Source organism: Vanellus vanellus (assembly GCF_965231255.1).
Source record: "Vanellus vanellus genome assembly, chromosome: 13".
Lineage (NCBI taxonomy): Eukaryota > Metazoa > Chordata > Aves > Charadriiformes > Charadriidae > Vanellus > Vanellus vanellus.
In genome coordinates this window covers 8,377,343-8,389,599 of record NC_138918.1, presented here as the reverse complement: position 1 = coordinate 8,389,599, position 12,257 = coordinate 8,377,343, and the positions used below count along the sequence as shown (strand labels likewise).

At 42.6% G+C, this 12,257-nt stretch overlaps 1 protein-coding gene across 2 annotated transcripts in view; it reads right to left on the bottom strand.

The window, feature by feature from the left end:
• UBTD2 (ubiquitin domain containing 2) overlaps positions 1-12,257 on the bottom strand; it is a gene marked incomplete at its 5' end in the record, with an annotated part of 58,428 nt that overhangs the window by 24,219 nt on the left and 21,952 nt on the right. For both annotated transcript variants that reach the window (XR_014269663.1, XM_082489923.1), the window contains one exon: positions 4,604-4,840. Coding sequence is in view for 1 of the 2 variants with exons in the window: in XM_082489923.1 (XP_082346049.1) it covers positions 4,604-4,840 (237 nt within the window). The remainder of the gene's footprint in view (positions 1-4,603; positions 4,841-12,257) is intronic.

Below are 12,257 nucleotides of genomic sequence, written 5' to 3'. Positions count from 1 at the left end.
TCAGCTAGGCCAGAATCTGTATCTGCAAACCTCTGTCAGTCCTTACTCTCCCCAGCCCCCTCTTCCCACCCCCTCACTTCCCGCAAGGTTTAATTTTGTAAGTAATACACGGTTTGAAGACATACACAACGTGCTTACCACAAAGGGACAGTTACAACGTAGATGTATGGGTTTGGTTTGGTTTTTTTTTTTAAGCCTCAGTTGTGCACATAGAAAATAAATGAGAGGAAATGCCATAGTCTCATAGCATTGCATTATTTTGCAGAAGACCTATCCCTTTGGGAGAGGAAAAAATTAAACATTTTCCATTTTTTCAGTAGAGTTAAAGGAATTTATCTTAGTTGATGTTGGTTTTTCTTAGGAATCAAAATTCTTCGGTGAGCTAAGAAATCTAAGGAAGAATGTCCAATCCTTGTCTGTCCTATCACAAATACAAGTTCTCATGCACAAAAATGCCAGAGCTCCATTGTCAAATTATTTACTTGGGGGGGGGGGGAATCGTGACTTGATTTCTGCATGCCATCTTCCTAAATGGTTGCTTCCTTTGGGGAAATACAGAGTGTTTGCATGCACAGCCTCACCAGCAAATTTCCCCTTTTCCTCCCATTTGAAGAAATAAAGCCTAAACTCCAAGGAGGCACTCAGCGCTCCCGACTCGATTTACCAGGGTTTCTGGGAGACCAGAAGACAAAATTGCGCGTGGGCATATAGGTGTTATTTCAGGAGGCTCTGCAAGCATTTTGATTCTCATCCTAATTTTGCTACGGAATGCACAGCCTGAACAGGACGCGTATTTGCTAGCTGGCCAGGTAAACAGCTACAGACAACAAAAAGAGTATATAAGGGGAATTTCAGAGGTGACGTGGGTCCCCTGCCATGCTCCAGGTCCCCTCGCAGAGCCCAGGGCAGGGCGGGAGGACGGACCACCCCGCGCAGGGCACGGCGCTGCTCAGCGGTTCCATGGGTAAATCCCGGTGGTAGTTCAAGTCAGGTAAGCACAGGACCGGGCAGTTAATGCATACGCAGCAGCTGGATTTCTTGAACAGTTCTCTTTTCTTTTTAAGTTTTCCACAAAGTGAGTTTTTGTAAACAAAAAAACACAGAGGTTTTTGGTGTCACTCAGAACAAGGACAGTTTGTTTGTTCTACCTGCCTGGAGATAAGCTCAGTTTGCTGATAACAGGCGTTACCGAGCCCATAAATGGAAGGCTTTTATTCATAATCTATTCATACATGGCACTAACAATGCTCGATGACTAAGAAATACTTGAATTTCTAAAAGAAGTAGCTTTCTCTGTAGTGGAAGGGTCACACTGCACAGAGAACTACGCAAGCAGCTGATGCACCAGACAAGTGACACCAGCAGAAGGTTGGCTAAAAAGCAAGCAATGCAATTTTATGGGTACAAAAATCACTACTAAACTTGAGATCCCGGATAAATATTCAAAATGTTCTCTGTATTTGGAATCCAGCCCCAGGCCAGGCCTGGCTTGAGCAACAGAGCGTCTGACACAAGTTTGATTCCTGACTTATATCTGAAATATTCTGAGTATTCTGCACGTGGGCCTCAGAAAGCAGACTGCAGTCTGCCAGCAGTAGGCAGGACCCCAAGCAAATTGTCTGCTGAAAAGCCAAATTTAAGAGTTCACATACTTCTTCCCCCTTAAGTATTACATTCAATGACATTAAAAGGGCTATTTTCCCGGGCACGCCATCCACCCTGCATTCCTCAGACTGCCCAAAGAGAAGAAATGCGAGCTGACTGCCCAGTTTCAGATTTTTGCTTGCAAGCAGAAACTGCTGGGATTTAAAGCCTTAAACTCTGAATAAGATTAATAAGCAGTTATTTAAGAAACTAAGAAATGCTATTTTCAAAATTTGGGAGTGTTGAAACTACACATCACCCATCCTCCCTTTTCGTAAGCGAGGAGCGTGGACACATGAACGACTCCATCTCAGAACCAGAGACACATTCTTCCAGGCAGACTTAAACTTTCCCACTTGAATAAAATCCTCCTCTGCAATTACAAGATGTTATGCCACTCTGATGAGAGGAAGCACAGACCTAACATGTCAAACGGCTTCTTTGCATCCCTTGATGCTGTAAATTTAACATTTCCCCTGGAAGTGCTGTTCATATGTACACTTGTGCAACATTTAAATTGAATACATAATCTAACGCTGTCAAAATAGCTTATTACCGGGGTCTCGTCAATTCCGTAACCACATTATACAAATAATAACACTTTCACTGCAAAAGTACGCTCGTGACTCAAATTTTCATTTACTCAAAGGATTATGTTTCTAGCAGTCCGCTGTGTATGGTTACAAGCAGACCCAGACCCTCACTGCAGAGTGAGCATTCACACACCAAGAGATGATTCTTTACGCTAAGCTCAAGTCTGATCTGGAGAGCAACTCACATAAGCAGTAAGAGACCACAGTGGAAAGTAATCTATATTTTGTTAAATCTGTCCTATATACAACATGGAGTTTTCCTGACCTCTACTATTTTTATTTTAGCAACTAAGCAAAACAATGCAGCGACCACCTTAGGTCTGCAAATACTCAGTCTATGAGATATAAATTATTTCAGTTTATCTGAATGGTGACTTAAAATTATCAGTAACTTCTGTATCAATTTTGCCAGACCCTTCTCACCTATACAGTTGTCTCCAGCTCATAAGCTGCCCAAACACCCAGCTTCTTCTGGGATATTTTCAGCAATCTAGATGTTTTGGAAGGACAAAAATCGAGCAACACTATTGATTTAGAAGGAGAATATTCTGATGATTTCTGGACACAGAGTAAATATGCTATTTAAAGTACATTATTGATATATAAAATCAAGAAGCCTGGTAGGTAATTTTGGATTTCCAGATTCTGACCAGTTTTATAAACTAGTGCAAGGAAAGAAACATGGTGTGACAAGCACAGGAAGAAAGGTTTTCTGATACCAGTTCCACGCTAGACAACGTGACTCCTTCCTCTATCTTTTGAAAATCACACTAGCTTATAGCAGGGAAATTATTTTTCTCTCTCCAATGGATTGGGCCTAGAATGTATATGGACCTCCAGCAGGTCTGTCAAAGAGGAGACCTGAGAGGAGTTGGCATTGGTAGGTTCTGGAAATAATCGACCAATTTCTCTTTAAAACTACAGCTACTACAGAAACCATTTCCATAGGCGTAACTGCCCTTGACAAAAACTCATTCATTATCAGTCAAACAAGCAAAACACAAACCTCCTTGAAAACAAACAATGATCTGGAAGACCACAAAAGATTGTCCATGAATTATGGAAAAGCCAGGTCGTGTTGCAGCACTGGAAGTTTCCACCTCTCCGTGACTTTCAGAGAGCTCCTGCCTGCTAAACAGGAGAGGGGAAAAGAACATGCCGAGCCCCGACAACTACTAATGTTTCACACTTTAGTATGGGAAAAGACAGACAGATCCCCAAATCCACCCCTTCCAAATTAAATATATGATCGGCTGTGACTTCTTCAGGAAATTGAGGTCTTTAACAGGACCAATAAAAGAAAAAGAAAATATGAGTAGTCAATCTTATGAAGACTAGTTACCCCGGAAAGCAAGGTACGCAATCTTCCACATCATCCTTTTTCTGTTCCCAGGAGACATATATAATATAATGTCTTTTATATAGCATTCAGCTCCACGTGTCTGGAACAAGTTCATTATTGGGTGCAAGCCTCTTCATGCCCCTTCTGGAAGGGAGGACACCAAGCAGAGCCCAACCAGAACACACGCCTGCTTCAGTTCCATGTCTTTTGTTATGGGTTGTTGGTGGTGGGGGGGTTGGTGTGGGTTGTTTTGGTTGTGGTTTGTTGTTTGTGTTGTGTTTTTTTTTTTTTTTTAATTTCATTCTGATTCTTTTAGGTTACTGAAGCTACAAATCCATTCAATTTTTTTTAATTATTTTTTTAAAAATGCAGAACTTGAACTGTATTTCTGTTGGGAATAAAGGGGAGTGATTCATTTCAGAGGGTGGAGTGAAGGACAACAGAGCTTGAAAAAAATCAGTATTCAGAACAACAGAGCAAAAGGGAAAGCACCTGAAATAAGTGCTTACAGTTTATCTTGTACAAGATCTTGCAGCAGATTGCCAGCACCAAGTTTTTGAGAAAGTTTTTCATACTCTTCAGAAAATAAATTTAAAAAAGTAAACCCAAAACATTTCAAGTGCCAAAGAAACACGTAAGATTAGGGAAAAGAATCTATTCCCTTTAAAAAGGGAGGATGGAAAAAAATTAAGAAAACTGTACCTTCAAGCATGCAGGTGTTTTAAGAGTTTACAGAAAGTTACAAGTGCTGCCTGCAGAGATCAGACTCTTAAGTTGTGTATTACACCATGTACCTGACCATACACTCAAATTTAGGTAACGACAGAAAGGTAGCTTTTCTTGATCCCTCTACAGACTAATGAATTTTGCTTTGAAACACCAAATAGGAAGACATCATGCATACTGAAATACAAGTATTTAAAACTATTGCATACATGTCTCAATTGATTTTCAGATTAAAACGAAAAGCATTTGCCTTAACCTACGGTTACACTTACGCCACATCCATCTTAGATGAACCTACCATGTGGTAGTGTTATGTTTGCACCATCAATGATTGCTTGTGCCAGTTCGTGATCATTGCTCTCGAAAGCATGTGCAGCAGCCTTGAGGGCATCCCAAATCTCCTTGCGACCTTCGAAAGCTGGTGCTGTGTCCCAAAATTCGTCCCTCTTGCTGCGCAACTGTCCGTCTGTCATGGGGTAATCACTTTTCCATTTCGGTTTCTCTTTTTTCAAGGGCTGATTACGACCGAGAGCAACTGTGGAAGAGAAAGAGGAAGGGAAATTTTAAAAAGGTAACAGCACAAAATTACTTAAGGGTCCTTTAGTTATTCTATTTAGGATCTACGGAGCTGAAGTTTACTTTCGGACAATGCTGATCCTTTTTCCCCCTCTCTTTTGAGGCACCGCCTCCCTTCCCCTGAGCTCCAAGTTAGTTAGAAAAATTAGAAAAAATTGAGGGGCTACCTCCTGCTTGCTAGTTTCACCTGCACCCCTAAGCACCCCACGACTTCTCCCCAAGCTCGCCGGTAACCCTGCATCCCTCCGCCTGTGCCATGTGCGCCTGGCGGGGGGACTCGCGCCCAAGAGCCATCTGCCGAAGGCTGTACCGGCGGTACAGCGAGACGCCCGTTATCCCACCACTGGGATGCAGTGAGACCACAGCACACCTGGACCTCTGCTCCACGCTGTTAGTGACGCTCTCTGCTCAACAAACGTGATCTTCTGTTAATACAAGAGTTTTAAGGGGCTGAGGATTTTTTTTGCATCATCTCCTTTTAAACAGTTTTAATGCAGAGTAAGTATATGTAGAAAGGCAAATAAGATGCACAAAGGCTAGAATTGTCAGAGACAGAAAGCCCTAAAGAATAATCCAGGAATCTATCAAGCTTTAAAAAGCGATTACCTCATTCACAATAAACAGGAAAGCAGTTGTTTCATTTTAACTACAGCTATTTTTGTGTAATAGCCAGTTAAGATAATCACATAGGTATAATGTTGGTGGATGAAAACTACCTGCTCACTTTAAATTACAGCACTGCTAAGAGTGTGCTAAGCCCTTCTCTTGCATTTCTGCGAGTCAGGTATTATTTCAACTTCCGGTGAAATGAAAAGTTAAAAACTGGAGAGCAAAACTTCAGTGCACACCAGGAAGAATTTCTTCCTACAAGAGTTAAACCCCCATTTCCTTCAGCCTTCCTTCAGCAGCTCGCCGCAACGGGACCCTGCGAGGAGAGCACGGGAAACAGAGCAGTGACAAACCACAAAAACAGTTCTCATCACGGCTCAATACCGCAAAACCTTGAATACATAGTTTAAATGTCTCCAGAGGAAATAAAGAGTCCTTCAACAGTTTAACTAAGTTTAAGTGTGTTTGCAGCTGAAAATAAGCAGCCCTTCTACGGGACGGGTCATAGAAACTGGGTGATGAGTACTGAATGCTCCCGAAAGACAGGTAATCTACACAGAACACAAGTCAATTAAGGACCCCACCACATATGATGCTGGAGAGACATCGTCTCCTATGCTTCCCATGAAGAGCCCTTGCTATCCCAAGAGGGCAAAGGAATCCCAGCTGCCGTCAGGCCAGGGAAGCAAGAAGAGATGCCGTCTGTCACCCCACATCCATGTTACCGAGGCTGAAATGTCCCTTACCAGAACGAGACACCACTATATGGCTGTGGTATCAAAGCCTGCAGAGCAAAGCTGCTGCTTATCAGGTGCTCCTAGCTAGACTGCAAGGACGGGAGAGCACCAGGACAAAACACAAGCATTTACATTTAGCGTTCTGTATCCCATGTCCGTCCTTAGATAGATAAGGAGAGATAAGAAACATTTCCTTTTTCCAGACCCTCTTATTTTTCTGGCAAAATGTTGACAATAGCTGACAAAAACCCCTTTATGTCTCTCCTCAATCTTATTCCAGCATTCAGTTTTCAATGGCAGAATAGTGTAATGTCTAAATATTCTTCGTAGTTCTTAATCTACACTTACACTGCGGCTCTACAGTTAACTACAGACCACGTATATTTCAAAGAGTGTGTGTGGGGGGGAAAGGGATATGACTGAGAAGACTAAACGTTAAAGTGAAATAGCAATTTCAGGTAAGCTGTAACATTTTGCAAAAACATTATTTAATTAAAATATTCCCTTTCCTTCCTCGATTTTTTTTTCTGCCACAGATGCACTCAGTTGTTTTCTAAACAGCACCTGACTCCGAGCATTGGGTCTCAGGGTTGAGCATCGGTGCCTGGTATCGCAGAAGGCATTGCAACTTCACACAGGCTTTAAGGAGACCGAAACCAAATTCACGAGGTTACACCTTGAGCCCTTATACAATCTGACTTTATATGACCAAAGAACTACCTATTTAAATTCGTAACTCAGAATGACACTCACACTTAAGCAGCTGAGACTTCAGTCATTGAAAATAGGATATTTAAAAGAACTTCTGATGGTAAGATGACATTGCCAACTACGTCAAGGCACGAACCTTCTTCAGATTAAAAAAAAAATATAGTAGAGCATATATTTGCACGGAAACAAAGTCAGATCATAATTAAAAGTAGCAAATGACAATTGCATGGCACACATGCAATGTCTCCAGCTGGCATTCTGTATCCCATGCAGAAACCAGCAATAATAAACTTCTGAATCCTTTCAAGTGACCACAAACATTTATTGCTTTTTGTTTCCATGGGATTGCTTCCATGAGATTGCTTCCATTTGCTTTTCAAAGAAGTGCTGACCATTTAACAGATTTCAGAACAGCCAACCCAAGTGTTTACAAAACACCAAGTTTCCTGGCAAAGCCCAGCGGTTCCCAGTCCAAGCCTCAGCTGAGCACACGCAAGCCGGGAGCCGATGATGCTCCCGCCTCGAACAATGGTGAAGGAGGCAGCCCGGACAAGATGGGCCGTGTGCATTAAACAGTATAGTACAAAACTGTAAAAACATATGTGGTAAAACACTTAAACAAGGAATTGTTTCCTTATTAAGGCTTAGCAGTCAGAGCATGAAAATTTCAGACAGACAGAACAGGACAATGCAGGAAATTTGGGTCAGTGGGCATCTCTTCTTCCATTCTACTTCGGCTAACATCTGTTTGCATGTACAGCGAATGAATGCTAATTTATCCCACAGGGCACTCTCCTTCTCCCCAAACATTAATTATGAAAGCGGGTTAAAGGCACTTCCCGCAGTCCCCGAGCACAGCGTCGCCGGCACACAGCCCTGCCTGCCCGTTACCCAGCACCACGGCAGAAACTCCAACCGGCCATTTCTCTCCCTTGCTTCCCCCTTCGCCCAAGACAGCATCCGAATCTATTGCTCTTCACTAGATGAGAAGAGCAGGGGAGAGACTAGAGAGACAGAGATCCCAACAGTCTCTGATAACTTCTCCCTGGAGATACAATCCGTCCTACACAGACAGCAGCGATGATAAACTCAGCGATAAATTCTTTTTTTCAAGTTGGAAAGAAGGATGGCGGAAGAAAGGGACTCTACAAATGCCTCTAACGCCAAATCCACTCTAACAAGTCATCCATCCCAGTACTAAGCCTTTAAACACAACTTGGCTTCACAAGGCAGTATTTAAAAATCTTTAGCATGTTTACCATTTATTAGAAGTGCTTCAAGAACCCCCTAAAAGCTTTATGCTCCCCCAAAGAAATATTAATCTTTCTCTAGCTGTGTGGATAGATGGAGCAGAAGGGACATGAGAAACTTAGCAATGTAAAAAGCCTAATGCATAAAAGGGCCCAAATCTCGCTTTCCACCTCATGGTTTAGTCACTAAAGAGAAACATCACTACATGAATTTCTACAATCAAAATTGTGGACCACATCAAAGGACTTTCCCTTTTCTGTAATAAGGCTGATAAAGCCTAGTCAGATTAGGCAATGAAACAAACATCAGCAGTTGGAAACACTTTGTCAGGTATTTACAGTGTCAGTTTTCTCTTCCTCACTTTGGAAGTAAACTAGAGCTCAAAAGACAATGTTGACTTCATTTAATACCATGCACATCAGAGGCACAACTAGCTTGCAAGATCTGGAAGAGAAAGTAACATCACATTAATTTTTCATCTTACATCACTTCAACATAAGTAAGAAATTATTAATATCCTGCTTGAAAATATGAATAGTTTTATAAATGCCAAGAAGGCATGTTCTCTTTGAAGCAATACTGAAAGTTGCCCCTCTCAATAGACAGCAATGGTTGGTATTTTTGGCAAGAGATTTATTTAGAAGGAAATATGAAGACCATTAACAATCTACTTTTCAAAAAGGAAAAGATCGGCACATTTGTGACACTCTAAAAATAATTTTGTTTGTTCCTGCTCCAATAGCTCACTGATATTCACGTGGTGCTGTGCATCCCAAAGAGGGGTAAGAAATTGCTGACAAGCTGCAGGACCTTTCTCGGGGAGAAGAGCCGCACGGGCCACTACGTGGCCTTACAAAGGCCTTCGCTGGGCTGCTCAGAGGGGTTACCGCAGGGTGGTTACGGGTGCTCTTTGTCCTCCTGGATACTGGACCTGCTCTAGCCAGAGAGTTGCCTTAAAGATGCCTCCTGCGCCGTTCCCCCCAGTTTGAACTGCACTACAACTTGCATGGTACACAGAGCACAAGTGCCGAATACCGTTTTTAGGACTTGCTAAGGTCCATTCAGGTTAACGGCAGCAAAAGCAATAGCTAAGAAGGTAAGAAGTCCTGATAATTACTAGCTGCATAATAAACTTCCTAAAGCTCAGCATGCTTAAAAGAAGAAACCCAAACTTATGTAGTTAGGCACTCCGGGATACAGCGCGAAGCCGGGGCAGAAAGGGCATCGCAGTGATGTTCAGCGGGCTGGAGAAGCGGGCAAGCAGAGAGGCAAATCCTGTCTGAACTCAGCATCCACCCGTCCGGCACGGCTGCCATTCAGGTGTCCCTACACACACCAAATCCAAGCACTGCTCGAGCCCTCTTCCGTAGTCAAGTGTCCCTTATTAAGACTGTTTAATACCTCAAAGTGACCTAAACCCAGTGGCAGACGAGCACTAGGCTGTTTCTGTCCCATCAGTAGGATTTAGCAGCATATATAACATGTTTTCCCTTCACAGGTAGAGGAGTACCCCGGGATCCTCGAGGCAGCTACTACTGCCTGCCCCACTAACCTTAGCTCCTGGCAAACTACAAAGACATTTTTCAGAAGGAAAGATGTATTTGTCCAGTCCGTGCAGGCTATTTTATGACCTGAATTATGAAGGTTTGTTTCCCTTCCCCGCAGCTTCCCATCAAAGCAATGTCATCAGTGAGGTTATCTACACTTCTTTAGAGTGAGCTTTCGCAGATAAATCCAGATATTTAAATCAGTTTCTTAACAGAATGTCAAAAAATGTCTAAGTAGAACCTTTTTTTTTTTAACAGCTGTTGTGTTTGTTATGTCGCTGTCAATGAGGATCACAGTACTGCCGCCTTCTCCGAAGCGGACCAGATGAGTAGGAGCAGCTGGTAACGGAAGAGTCTCATACTAAAAGCCAATATCCAGCTAAAGCATTCATAATTCCTAGTTTATACACCCATGAACTGTAGCACTCGATAATCAAATTGGATAATATCTCTGCCCCAAAGGGCTTACTGTCAAATCAAATAAGGCAAATGCAACAGCTGAATGAGACATCAGACAGCTTATAGCCTCTGGAGAAGGACAGGTGGACCTCTGCTTCAATCACGAATTAGATTTTCCTCTTTCCCAGTTATCGGCCATGCAGGTAACCCTGTGAGACAGGCCACTGGATGTGGTCCCCTGTTACAGCCCAGAGTTAATTCCAGTAACTGAGCTAAAACTTAAACATTTGGGGAACTGTCATCTTTGCTGTCAGTCAGCCTTACGTGAGCATTTCTTCAACTATCTTTCACCTATTTCTTAAAATAATGTCAGGAACAAAATTTGGCATGTTAAATTCATGCAAGTGCTCCAGAGTGAATCTCCTCCTTTTCCTTTGAAACAGAAACATGTTGTTTGTAGCATTAGGTTTTTGCTGCTCTTGTAAGAAGTGGGAGAAACTGTCCCAGTTTGGCCAAACTGTGTGTTGGAAAAGTCGCCATCCACACACAACCCTCCCAGGGCATGGGGAGCCCCAGCAGTGCAGTTCCCAGGAGGAGACATTGGTATTGGACATGCTCCTCTTTAGGACCAGAAGCCCAAAGCTGTCGATCTCCATGCACCCACCAGCAGCTGTATGCTGGAGCTGCAAGAACAGGGCCTTTTGGCGAGTCCAGATCTCTGCAGACAGGTACGGAGACGGATACACACCAAGAAACAAGCGGTGGGGAAGGCTGGCACGGAGGGACCCCCCCACCTGTGCACCACGAGTTAAGAGCAGATACAGGCAAGCGGTAGAAGATAACATCAAGATGTTGGAATAACAGTAGTATCAGGAGAATCTGGCGGGATCTGGTAATGTTTTCATTGGGTTCTTTGTTTTGTTTAGGAAAATATCTAAGAGATGAAACCAACTGCTTAAATGTTGAGAGATGAAAAAGATTTTGAATGAAACGTGAGGAAAGGAGCGGGAGCGCCCAACAGAAGTGCTGAAGAAAGGACAGAAAAATCACCAAACCAGTCTATCTGAATGGGAAAGATGAGACACATTTTCAGAAACTGTTCTCAGTGGAAAAAATAGGATTTGACGACTGTCAGGCTCCACGGGAGGAGGACAGAAATGACAAGCTGTCAAGGAAACAAAGCAGACCAAGACTTGCGGAGGCTGAGGCCAGCGAGGAGACCGTGGCACGCAGGTACTGTTTGGTTTGCTTAAACTGTAAACATGCACAGCTTCAACAGGGGAAGCGATACCCTCCCAGGGATATGCAATTTGAGAAACACCAACGGGTAATTATTTGAAGACAGTCAGGAGAAGCTTACTAAATATTATACAAATTGAACTCATGACCAAAAATATTTTCTTTACAAAATTGCTTCCCTGTTGAGGATCAGTTGCTAACAAAGCATATTTCTAAGACAAATGAAATGCAAAGTAACAATTTATTACCCATAAAGTTTCTTTTAGTAATAGTCCCAAGGGTTTCCCTCCCCACAATCAGTGAGTAAGACTCTATCAAATAAGTCTCATTTTAAATCTATTTTGCTCCCATTTCCTCATAAGGCATCTCGTAATTTGGTATCAGTATCTAAATACAGTTCATCTTAGTAATTTTCTTTGCATCATTCTCTAGTGTGATCCTTTCAGTAGCCAAATTACAATAGTGTTTGGAGGAAGAGTCAGTACAAAGGAGAGGTGCAGAAAAACAGCAAAACCAGGGGAGGGGGCAGGGGGAAATGTATTGCATCTAAGCAGCAGACAATTTGAATTACATTAAGTAGCATAGGCTTACACAATAACGGGAAAACGGCAGCAGCTTATCTGTTTATTGCTAGTTTTCAGCATTTTTATTTCTTAAGAGGGTCACATTTTTGCAAGGCAAGAACAGTGTTTTGTAAAGGAAGTGTCCCCGGACAGCAGTAAAAGACTTCCAGCCTTACCAATGAAATATTATGCTGAACAACTAAACTTTCCTAACAAGGAGATGAAGGAGCACCCAAGATTTCATATGAAAACTGGAAGGAAAATATCTCTTGGCACAGTCCTGAGAGTATTCAGAGTAGGATAACCATTTCTGGGGGACC